A 12,045-nucleotide genomic window follows, 5' to 3' on the forward strand; every position below is an offset into this window, starting at 1 on the left:
CTTTATTTTTTCCAAAGTTCTAAAAGCTGAACTTGAGTCCAGTTTATAATGTTTTTGCAATGTTGTGAAGAATGCAAGTTTATGTTCATGAATTTATGTTCATAATTTTTAGGAGCAGAATTAGGCCATTCGGCCCATCAAGTCTACTAAGCCATTCAATCGTGGCTGATCTCTTTCCATCTCAACCCCATTCTCCTGCCTCCGCCCCATAACCCCAGGACACCCTTACAAATCAAGAATCTGTCAATCTCCACCTTAAAAATATCCATTGATTATTGTACTGTCAAAATAATCTTAAAAGTATGACTTTATCAGGGCCGAACTTATTCCTTGCAAATAGGAAGTGATACAATGAAGAACTAAAAAGAAAATCAGTCTGAAGAAGGGTCTCGACCCGAAAAAGTCACCCATTCCTTCTCTCCTGAGATGCTGCCTGACCTGCTGAGTTACTCCATTTTGTGAATAAATACCTTTGATTTGTACCAGCATCTGCAGTTATTTTCTTATAAAGAAAATTGAATCTTTTGCATTCAAAAGCAAACAATTAGTGAAAGGTCATTGATTTCAAATGTTTTTGTCTCCAAATGGTGCTTGACTTGCGTAATATTTTAGCATTTTCTGTGAAATGTTTATATTTACATGCCAATGTCATTTTACATTTATTATAAATTTTAAAACTTCCTACCTCACAATACCTGGGTCTGATTTGATCACAAGGATGTTTAGAAGGATAAACTCCTCAACCTTTACAAAATCATTTAAATAAGGGCATTAATGGGATCGCATCTGTAGGCCTGTTAAGCTACTGAAAGTAAGAATTTTATTTTGTTTGTTGGGAAATGTGACAATTAAATAACAAAGCCCACATCACTTGGTTGAATTAAGAATAAATCAAAATCCTTTCTTCTGATGTCTCAACATCTACTTGGCCATAGCTGCTGAGTCAAATCAATTTTCCAAACCATATGTATACATAGATTTGTTGCCAACATCATGGAAGCTTCAACCATTAACCCTTGAGTACTCACTTAACATCTGACTGACACTTTCATTTATCTACGTACTATTTCAATACACCCCATGATCTAGAACATAGCTGATGAAGGATTGGTAAGTGTGGATGAAAAAGCATCAGGAATCTTTGACAGTGCCCTATTACTTTATGAGGTCCTGCCCTCACCTTTACCCTTCCCTCCCCCCACCTGGCTCCATCTGCCACCATGTTTCTCCTCCATGTCTGCTTTCACCCATCATCCCCCTGTCTCTCAACTGCACTCCCCCCCCCCCACTTCTCTCACCTGGCTCCATCTGCCCATCATCCTTCATCCCTCTTCAGTTCACTTATCGACTATCAGCCCCTGTCTCACCCCTCTCCACTTATTTATATCAGATTTACAGTATATCAGTTACCTTCCCACTCCATTCTCAGTCCTGACGCAGGATCTTGACCCTAATCGCTGATAATCCCTTTCACTCTTCAGATGCTAGTTGACCTGATAAGTTCCTTCAGCAGTTTGTTTTTTGCTCCAGAAGCTTTATCCTTAGATGCCCTAGTTTTGTTGTAGAAACAAGGAACTGTAGATGCGGTTTACACAAAAGGACACAAAGTACCACAGTTACTCAGCAGGTCAGGTAACATCTCTGGAGAACATGGATAGGTGATGTTTTGGGTTTGAAGCATGCTTCAGATTGTTTGTGGTGGGGGGAGGGGGGGCTGGGGAGGTGAAGAAACCTGGAAGAGAGGAGGTCAGGACAAAGACTGGAATGTGATAGGTGGATACACTTTAAGGGGGATACAAGTTTTAGATAGGAAGATGATTGGACCAAGACCAGTGATGAAAAGACTAAAGGTGTGAGATAAGGTTAGAAGATCTGCGAATTGTAAAGCCAGAGGAAGGAATGTAGTTGTAAGGGGAGGGGAAGTGGGGAGAAATGGATCTGAGTCCAGCTAGGGCACACGGACAGTGGAGAAACCACATTTAGTAAATGTGTTTCCCCCCCTGTTGTCATCCATGATCTCTCACCCGTGAATCCTCTGAGTCCTATTCTGCTCTCACTCACCCTCCCCCAGACGGAACAAGGATAGAATCACCTGGTCCTCATCTTAAGCCCCCTACCTCCACAACCAACACATCATTCTCCGATATTTCCATCACCTCCAACATGATCCTGCCACCAATCACATGTTTTCATCGCGAACTCTTTCCACCTTCACCGAGACTGCCGCAACTGCTTGTTTAATACCGAAAAATGTGAGATTTGCACTAACATGGACAGAACATACACACTGAATGGTAACGCTCTGAGGAGTGTTGAAGAGCAGAGCAATCTTGGAGTGCAGGTACATAATTCATTGAAAGTGATAGGGTGATTTAAAAAAAGACTTTCAGCACATTGGCCTTCATCAATCAGAGCATTGAGTCTAAAGGTTGGGAGGTCATGTTGCAGTTGTGAGGCCGGATTTAGAGTATTGTGTTCAGTTTTGGGCACTATGGTGCAGGACTAATGACAAGTTGGAAAGGGTGCAGAGATGATTTACGAGGATGTTGCTAGGACTCGAGCGTCTGAGCTTGAGTAGGGGGAGGTTGAGTAGGGCGGAACTATTCCTTGGAGCACAGGACAATGAGAGGTGATCTTATAGAGGTGTATAAAATCATGAGAGGAATAAATTGGGTAGGCGCAGAGAGACTCTTGCCCAGAGTAGGTGAATCGAGGACCAGAGGACAGAGGTTTAAGGTCAAGGGGAAAAGATTCAATAGGAATCTGAGGGGTAATTTTTTGACACAAAGTGTGATGGGTGTATGGAACGAGCTGCCAGAGGAGATAGTTGAGGCAGGGACTATTGCAATATTTAAGAAACAATCAGACATTGTATATGGATCGGGTAGGTTTAGAGCGATATGGGCCAAGCGTGAGCAGGTGAGACAAGGGTAGCTGGGACATGTTGGCCAGTGTGGGTAAGTTGGACTGAAATGCCTGCTTCCGTGCTGTAAGACGATGGCACTGTGACCTCCTTTCTCACATCCATCCAGGGCCCCAAGCATTCCCTCCAGGTGAGAGAGCGGTTCACTTGCACTTCTTCTAACTTCATGTACTGCATCTGATATTCCCGATGTGCCCTCTTTACGTCTGCGAGACCAAGCATAGATTCGGTGAACATTTCGCTGAACACTTCCACTCAGTCTGCCAAGGCCTACTGGATCTCCTGGTTGCCAACCATTTTAACTCCTCTTCCCATTGCCAGACTGACTTTTCTGTCCTGGGCCTCCTCCATTACTAGAGTGAGGCCACACGCAAACTGGAGGAACAGCACCTCATATTCTACTTGGGTAGCTTACAATCCAACTCTATGAACATGGAATTCTCCAATTTTAGGTAACTTACCAAACACCACCCCCTCCCCCACCTTCTCATCCCCTCCTGTTTTCTCCCTCCTTCCCTGTTGGCTACCTGGACCCGCACCCCCTCCAACTCCCCCCTCCCTTTCCATCTATATTCCTTCCTATGGCTTTGCAATTTGCAACTTTGCTATAGATTTGAGAGTATGGATGGAAATTGTCATCACACAAATAATGACTTCAAACTGCCATATTAATACGAGCATTCGTGTTTGAATTCAACACTAATTATTTAAGGTTAATGTGGCTTTGTAACACGTCGTACTAAAAAAATCACTCTTCTAACTAATTGCTTGGCGATGTAATCTATAAAAGATTTAAGTAAAAGTTTTTCCATATTTTTCTTCTTTTTTTTCAGCAGATCCAACTGCTTTACAATGTTGATAGTCTGAGAGAATGGTTAGCATCCAGAGCATTTCATCTGCTTTCCGTCCTCCTTCACTAAATCTCAGCTTTCCCTTTCACAAAACCACGTTGACTTTGCCTGCTTACCTTGAGTTTTTCCATATACATGCACTTTATAATAGTTTCTGCCATTTATTCTACAACACAAATTAAGCTAACTGGCTTGCATTTTCTGCTTTTCAGTCTTTCGTTCATTATCTGCAAATGACATGGAACAATGAAACATAACAGAGAAGGTTCTGAAAATTTATAACAACTACATCAGCTATCTCACTCGTTGCTTACTTTCTGACCTTCAGAGGAAATGCATCAGGTGCCAGAAACTCATCAGTTCTGATCTCACCTCACTGTTTGGCATAATTACATTTTCTGTTTGGTTAAGATTGTTTGAGAAAACCTACAGAGAGCAGAAACTCTGAAATACAAGTATTGATCTTTATCCTATGATTACCATAAATAAATGGGGAATGCATTTTATGGCTTTAATGTTTGTAAATATGCATTTTTCCCTCCTTCAGATTTGAATGAATCCAAAAATCTAAAGAGGCTGAAGAATTTTTATCACAACGTGGCAGAACACAAAGACATAGCAAAATTAATCGTAATTTTGTCTAGTTCAGTTAACTCTATGAAGGGTGCTATTGCTCGTGCACTAGAATGTTTTGAAAAATTCAAAATGCTGTGGTTAGAAGACAGAAGTACGACAGTTAAGGTATTGTATCAATTTCCACCATTTCTCATCTTCAATATTCCCTTCCCAGAACAGTCGTCTTACGTCAGATCCCACAACTTGGTATTGGTTAATTATTTACATTGGTTTATTATTGTCACAGGTACCAAGATACAGTTAAACACTTTTTTTGCCTACTATCTAGGCAAATCTTCTGATACACGAGTACAAATCAAACCATTCACATGTTCAACAAGTAGAGCAAAGAGAAAAAATAGAATGCAGAATATAATGTGACAGCTGCAAAGTGCAGATGAAAAAGAGTACAAGGGGCGCACCAAGGTAGATTAGGAAATTGTGACTAAATGTAAACAAGGTACAAAATGAGTACTTTGCATCTGTATTCACCAAGGAGAAGAACATGGAGAACAATGAGAAAGATGAGGCAAATACTCACACGCGAGGCCTGTTCGAAATCAAGAAGGTGTTGGGGCTCTTGAAGAGCCTTAAGCCAAATAAATCCCCTGAGACTGTTAGGATCTATACCAGGTTATTAAGAAAGGCAAGAGAAGAGATTGCAAGGGGCTTTATATAGATGTTTGTATCTTCCTTAGCCACAGACGACGTCCCGGAGGACGAGCATAGCCAATATGCTTCCTCTTTTTAAGAAGAGCAGTAGGGATAATCCAGGAAATTATCTCTGAGGCCCATGTCAGCTGTTGGGAAGCTTATGAAAAATATTCTTCTGGATAGAATTTATTTTCATTTATGAAAAGGTTGAACTGATTAGGGTCAGTCAGCTATGCTTTGTCCACTGTAGGTCATGTCGTGTGAACTTTAGTTTCTTCAGGAGGTGATGAAGGTGATCGATGAAAAGAGGGCAATGGATGTGGTGTACATGGATTTTAGCAGAGCATTTAATAAAGTCCCTCATCGTAGGCTGATCCAGAAGACCAAAATGCATTAGATCTATGGTGACTTGGTCTTTGGATTCAAAACTGGCTTACTCATAGAAAACAGAGGATTGTGATGGAAGGGTGTTAGTCTGGCTGGAGATCCAGTGGAGTTATGCAGGGATTTGTGCTGGGAACTCTGTTGTTTATGATATATATAAGCTACTTGGGCATAAATGAGTAGAAAGGAACTGAAGATGTCGGTTTATTCCGAAGATAGACACAAAGTGCTGGAGTAACTCAGCTAGTCAGGCAGCATCTCTGTGGAAAAAGGATGGGTGATATTTTGGGTCGGAACCCTTCTTCAGACAGAACCCCTCTTCAGTAAATGTAGATGAGTTGGTTAGTAAGTTCGCAGACACCAAAATTGGTGAATTTTGAGTGGGCTATTCTATAGGCCTCCCCAGTTGCAGTGAGGAACGTTGTCAAAATACACAGCGAGATATAGAGTATTTGCATAAATAGGTGGAGAAATGGCAGATGGAATTTAATCAAGCAAGTATGAGCTGTTGCACTTTGAGAGCATTGAATACATTTCTACAGAAATGCAAGGATTTAGGAATGTGTGTGCATCTGACATTCACCAAAAACGTGCAGGAGAAGGATATCAATTTCACAGTTCACTGTATCCTCAGCTTGAAGCTAACATGGCAAACTGAAGGGTGGCTCCATAAATATTATACACTGACAAAATAGCTCAAGCTTTGATGGTCCAATCACTCTGCATTTCTGGCTAAATGTGATTGTAAATTAATTCAGCTTTGTCTTATATTATAAGCTGCATCATTGTTGAGGATGCACTTAAATATTAATTTCTTTGATAACTAATAATATTAAGATCGGTGGTCATGAGGTGATAGTAAGAAATAGAAGCAAAAGTAAGGCATATGCCCTTGAGCTGGATCTATCATTCAATAAAATCATGTTAATCTTGGCATCAACTCTATTTTCCTGCTTGCTTGCTAAAACTCTTGTCTGCCCCTTTAGAATAAACATATATTTAGATTTTTTCATAAATATATGATTATAAATATTTTATAAATATATTAAAAATAGAATTTTTAATAGTCTTCCACAAAGTCAATGGTTTAAATAAAAGATAAAAGTGGTCTAGAATTTGTTGGCATGGTGCAACTTGCCAGGAAATTCTCCCTCACACAGTGGCTTGAAAATTCCTTGCACTATATTTTCTTCAACAGCATATTAATTGCAACCAATAGGTATCTGATCTTTGTGAATAATGCATTCTACAGTCTACCTCTTTAATGGGAAGCCACTATCTCCTCAGTTGGGATTTTTTTTTTCATCCACATGTGTTTGAAGCCAATAATGAAGTATGCATCTGATCAATTATGGCAAAACCAAACAACACAAAGCAAGTTATTGAGGAATGTGTTGATTGTACTGGAGAAGACCTCTTCCGATATTTGTCTGATGGTTGAATGTAATTTGGATTTGGCTGGCTTTTTGTGCATGACTTAGATTTGAGCAGTTTTCCACATGTAAGGTAAATATCCAATATGTAATTATCACAAAAAGTTGGAGTAACTCAGCGGGTCAGGCAGCATCTCAGAAGAGAAGGAATGGGTGACATTTCGAGTTGAGACCCTTCGGTACTTCGACAGTCTGCCTTGAGGAAGAGCTAATTCTGCAGCATTATTTTACAGTTCGTAGCAGAAATGTCACTGGGGCTCAGAGCTTTTGCTGATTCCAGTACACAGCCAATTCTTGAAAATCACTGACTAGCCTCCATTGACTAGTTGCCAATACTTATGAGAGCATGGATCATCGGAGCTTTTTTCCTATCTTGGAAATATCATGTACTAAAGGGCATAGGTGTAAAAGGAGAGTGATAAAGTTTAAAGATTTACAAGATTTGTTTTTTTTACATGGAGATTGGTAGGTACCTGGAACATGCTGCCAGGGTTTTTTTGGAAACAGATAGTAACACAATGTTTAAGAGATATTTAAATAGTCGCATGAACAGGCAAAGAATGGTGGGATAAAGACCATTTGCAGGCATATGTGACTTGTTTAGTTTGTCATCATGACCAGCACAGACATTGTGGGCCAAAAGACTGTTCCTATCCTGTACTGTTCCTGATGTTCCTGTTTGTACACCTGCATTTCTGTTTTATAGTATCGCTATAAAGAGGATAAATAAATGCCTAATTTTTTGGTGTGATAGCCACAATCTCTCCACTCATTGAAGAGAGTTGGTCAGTCCCCTGAATTAAGAGTAATGATAAGAGTAGAGGCGAAAGAATTCTCAGTTTCTCACAAATTTAATTGAGTACTTTGAAGAGATGACCAAACTGATTGCTGAAGGCATGGACTTTAGGCTTTTGACAAGGTACTTCCTGGCAGGCTTTGACTGGAAGGTTAGATCACATGGAATCCAGGGTGAGCTGGCCAATTAGATATAACATTGATTTGAAGGAAGGTTATGAAGGGTGATTGTAATCAATCCTGAGGTGTAATTTCTTCTCCCACTTCAACACCTTGTGCATTGCTACTCCCATTTCAGAGCGCAATGTTTGGGCTTCGATTTCAGACAATCACTTCTCTGCGTCTGCCATGAAACTATCGGAAAATTCCACCCTCTCTTGGAACCACTGAGTGTGGCAATCGAGTTCTCCCTTGGTCAGTTGTAAACTCAGTATTGATTTTTGTTTTTCTCCAACCTCATGGCAGAGGTTGAGTAGTTGATCCAGACCAGATTGTAATATGTTCGCATTCTCATCTGATTCCATTAGTTTCTTCTGGATTTCAAATAACTTGATTAGCTGGTTCCACAACTTGTCTCTATCCTTCTGGCATCTTTCCAGGTAGGCTGCTGCTCCCTTCTGGCTGAGCTTAATGCTTCTCTTCTCATATCTTCTTGATTCTTGCTCCGCATCTTCCTCCTGTGGTGGTTCTTCATACTTACCTGCCGAAAGATCCATGATGAATTGGTGCTTATCGCTATGTTCCATAAATATCAGAAGAATTCAAAACAGAATGGGTATTTCTTCAAAACACATCATTATTTTCAAGGTTGTGAACATCTTCTTGCCAGTATCTATGGTAAACAATTGCTAGCTGAGTACACCTTATCTTTAGAAGTTCACAATATCGTTATTTTCATGGTCGAACTCTGCGAGGTTGGTTTGGTTTGTTTATCTTCTTTTAGCATAAACAAGCTTCTTGTATCAAACAGTACCTCTGCAGAATTTTCCCACAGGTTTTTAAGTTTTTAAACTTCTTAGCTTAAAATTATGACTAAACAGTCGTGACTACTCACGGTACCCGGTCAATGAAGTCTTCAATCTTCCAATGTTCCAGGTGTAGACCATGTCAATTTGCCTTCGACCGGCAGATTCTTTGTTCCAGGATTTAAGCTCTAATCTCTGGCAGAGATTCAGCTTCTTCTTCAGTTCCACTGTTAAATCAGATTTTACTTGTCCACTCGTAGATCAGTCTTTGTTAGATTCTACTCGTGGAATAGTTTTTACTTAGATGTAATGGCAGTTTCTATACCTTCTCAAAGTCCAACTTCGATAGCCATTACTGCTCGGGGATGTGGTGGAGATATAGTTTACGCACACACCGCACTCTGAGATAACAAACAAATCTTCCAAACATTGTTTCTTGATTAATTGGTCTTTATTAAAGTAGCACAAATCAAAAGAGTAATTCATAACTTTTCGTTCTTATCAACTGTTTCTTCTTCAAACAATACAGTTGAGACCGTGTGGTCGTTACCATGTGGTCGTGGTAAAAAAACAGTATTCTCTCCATCCTCTGAGATTAAACTGACCCCCAATCTCCGTGGCTACGCTAGCCTCCTCAGATGTAGACACTCCCCATTACATATCAAATCACACCCACAAGCATGCAAAAAATACAAAAACTAGAAATATTAAACATGGCCATAATATAATGACAGTAACTAATTTTTTTATTTTTTTTACTTTATTTTAATTTTATTTTTTTTACATACATACAAACACAAACTAAACAAACATAGGAGATGCATATTGAATGTAAATACCCTTACTTTAAGTTCCCAAAAACGGAAGAGACTCGAGTCCCGGCATTGCCTGTATTAATAATGACCATCTTTTATCAAACATGTCTGTTGTCAACTGTAACCTTGCTGTGATTTTTTCCATTATATACACATTTTTTACCCTATCTCTCCATTGCATTATGCTTGGAGGCTGTGGTTTCAACCACGAAGTTGTTATCGTCTTCTTTGCTATCAGCAGCAGGATTGTCAGTAAATGTTTCGAACTCTTATCTGTCATACTGTCAGGAATTATACCCAAAATGTAAAGTGCTGGTTCCAGAGGGAAGTTAATGCCCATAATCTGTTTAATTTCCTTTTGAATATTCTTCCAGAAATCCTGTATTTTTGGGCAATCCCAGAATATATGAGTGGAGTCCCCAACTTCTCCACACTCCCTCCAACATAAATCAGTTGTATTACTATATTTCGATGTAATGAATGGAGTATAAAAGTAACGCATTTTAACTTTCCAGTCAAATTCCCTCCATGTTGGGCTCTTAGTTAGTTTATGTCCCTCTTCTGATATTATGATATTCGCTTCCAGTTCCCATTTTTCTTTGATATGTAAGTTGTTCTCTTTGGATTCATGTTGTAGTGCTTCATAAATTTTTGATATAATCCCTTTTTTTGACTTGTCTTCCGAGAACCCCCACAACACTTCCTCTAATTTAGATGGAGTCTTGCAGATGTTCTCCCATTCCTGATGTTTCTGTAGGTAATCTCTTAGCTGTAAGAATTTGTAAAAGTCATGAGCAGGTAAATTGAATTCTTTTTGAAGTTGTGTGAATATTTTCATTGTTTGTCCCTGAAACATTTGATCTATGTATATTAGCCCTTTGTCAGCCCATCTGTCAAATCCTGAGTCCATGGTAGATGGTACAAAGTCTGGGTTTTTTGCTATTCTAGTAGCCCTGCTTACCGAATTTGACAGCTTCAGCTTCTTTCTTACTGCTGACCAGATTTTCATTGTTACCCTAATCCACTCGTTGCCCATCCTGAGCCTCTTCAGGGCCTTCTCGTTTAAAAATGGGAGTGATTCTAAAGGCAAATTTTTACAAGCGTTTTGCTCCATCTCCACCCACATTGAATCTTTCTCTTTAGTGGTCCACATGATTAAGGCTCTGAGTTGCGTTGCCCAATAATAATTTCTTAAATTAGGCAAGTTCAACCCTCCCTTTTCTTTTTTGCTAAGAAGCGTCTTGTATTTAATTCTTGCTTTTTTACTTTGCCATAAGAATTTCGATATAATTTTATCCAGTTTTTTTAGAAAAGCTCCCGAGATCATAATAGGCAACGATTGGAACAAAAACAACAGTCTTGGCAATATATTCATTCTGACTGTTTCTACTCTTCCCACCAGAGTCAACGGTAAAATCTCCCATCCAGCCAAATCATCCTTTATCTCAGATATCAGTTTCCCATAATTAGCTTCAAATAGCTGTGCTGTATTCGAAGTGATAATTATACCAAGGTATCTAAACCCTTTTTTGGTCCATTTAAAATGGACTTTTTCTTTAAGTTCCACTGGACAATCTCCTGAGAGCATCATTGCTATTGATTTGGCTTCATTTGTCAAATATCCTGATATTTCACCATATTCTTTTAGGTTATCTAGTAGAGCTGGTATAGACGTGGAGGGCTCCACTATGTATGTTAATAAATCGTCCGCAAATAATGACGTCTTGTGTTCTATGCCCCCTTCATCTTTTATTCCTTTAATGTTTTTATTTTGTCTTATTGACTCTGCTAACGGTTCAATACTTGCAGCAAACAGTAGCGGGCTCAGGCAATCTCCTTGCCTGACTCCTCTTTTGAGGTAGAAGAAGTCTGAGCAGCAGCCATTAATTCTGATCCGTGATTTGGGATTTTTATAAACAATTCTTACCCAGTCTATAAACGTTGAGTGAAACCCAAAAACCTTCAATGTTTGATATAAAAAGTTCCATTTCACACGGTCAAACGCTTTTTGTGCATCTAGGCTAAGCAGCATGGTAGGTCTGGGATTATTTTTAGCACAGTTGGAATGCCAGTAACCGGCTTGCTCTGTTACCCATCTCATAATATCTTTGATTTATAAAACGAAGAGCTCCTTCTGCTTTATATGTTAAAAGTTCGTCTAACTCTTGTCTCATTTTTTTTAATTCGACGAGAATAGAGTTGTTTCTTGTTCTTTTATGTTCTAACTCCAACTCTCTGATTTTACTTTCTAGCTTTCCTTGCCTTTCCATTCGGGTTTTTTTCAATCTGGAAGTTATCTCTATTATTTTCCCTCTCATGACTGCTTTTCCTCCCTCCCATAATGTCGATGGTGAGACCTCGCCATTGTCATTTATTTGAAAATATTCCTTTAAGTTTAGTTTTAGTTCTTTGACAACCTTTTCCTCTGATAGGATTGACACATTAAGTCTCCAGTACTTAAAGAAGGATTCCCTGCCCATCTCAATGGATAGTATGACAGGGGCGTGGTCACTTATAGTTATGGATTCTATACTGCAGTCCCTGACTGTATGTATCTGTTGTTTTGACACACAAAAAAAGTCTATTCTCGAATAACTCCCATGTGGGTTA

At 39.3% G+C, this 12,045-nt stretch overlaps 1 protein-coding gene across 1 annotated transcript in view; it reads left to right on the forward strand.

Moving 5' to 3' along the window:
- LOC144593844 (dynein axonemal heavy chain 8-like) overlaps window positions 1-12,045 on the forward strand; it is a 624,642-nt gene that overhangs the window by 221,976 nt on the left and 390,621 nt on the right. Inside the window, exon 27 of the mRNA XM_078399962.1 lies at window positions 4,322-4,515. Within this exon, the coding sequence (XP_078256088.1) occupies window positions 4,322-4,515 (194 nt within the window). The remainder of the gene's footprint in view (window positions 1-4,321; window positions 4,516-12,045) is intronic.

The sequence above is a fragment of the Rhinoraja longicauda genome, chromosome 5 (assembly GCF_053455715.1).
Source record: "Rhinoraja longicauda isolate Sanriku21f chromosome 5, sRhiLon1.1, whole genome shotgun sequence".
Lineage (NCBI taxonomy): Eukaryota > Metazoa > Chordata > Chondrichthyes > Rajiformes > Arhynchobatidae > Rhinoraja > Rhinoraja longicauda.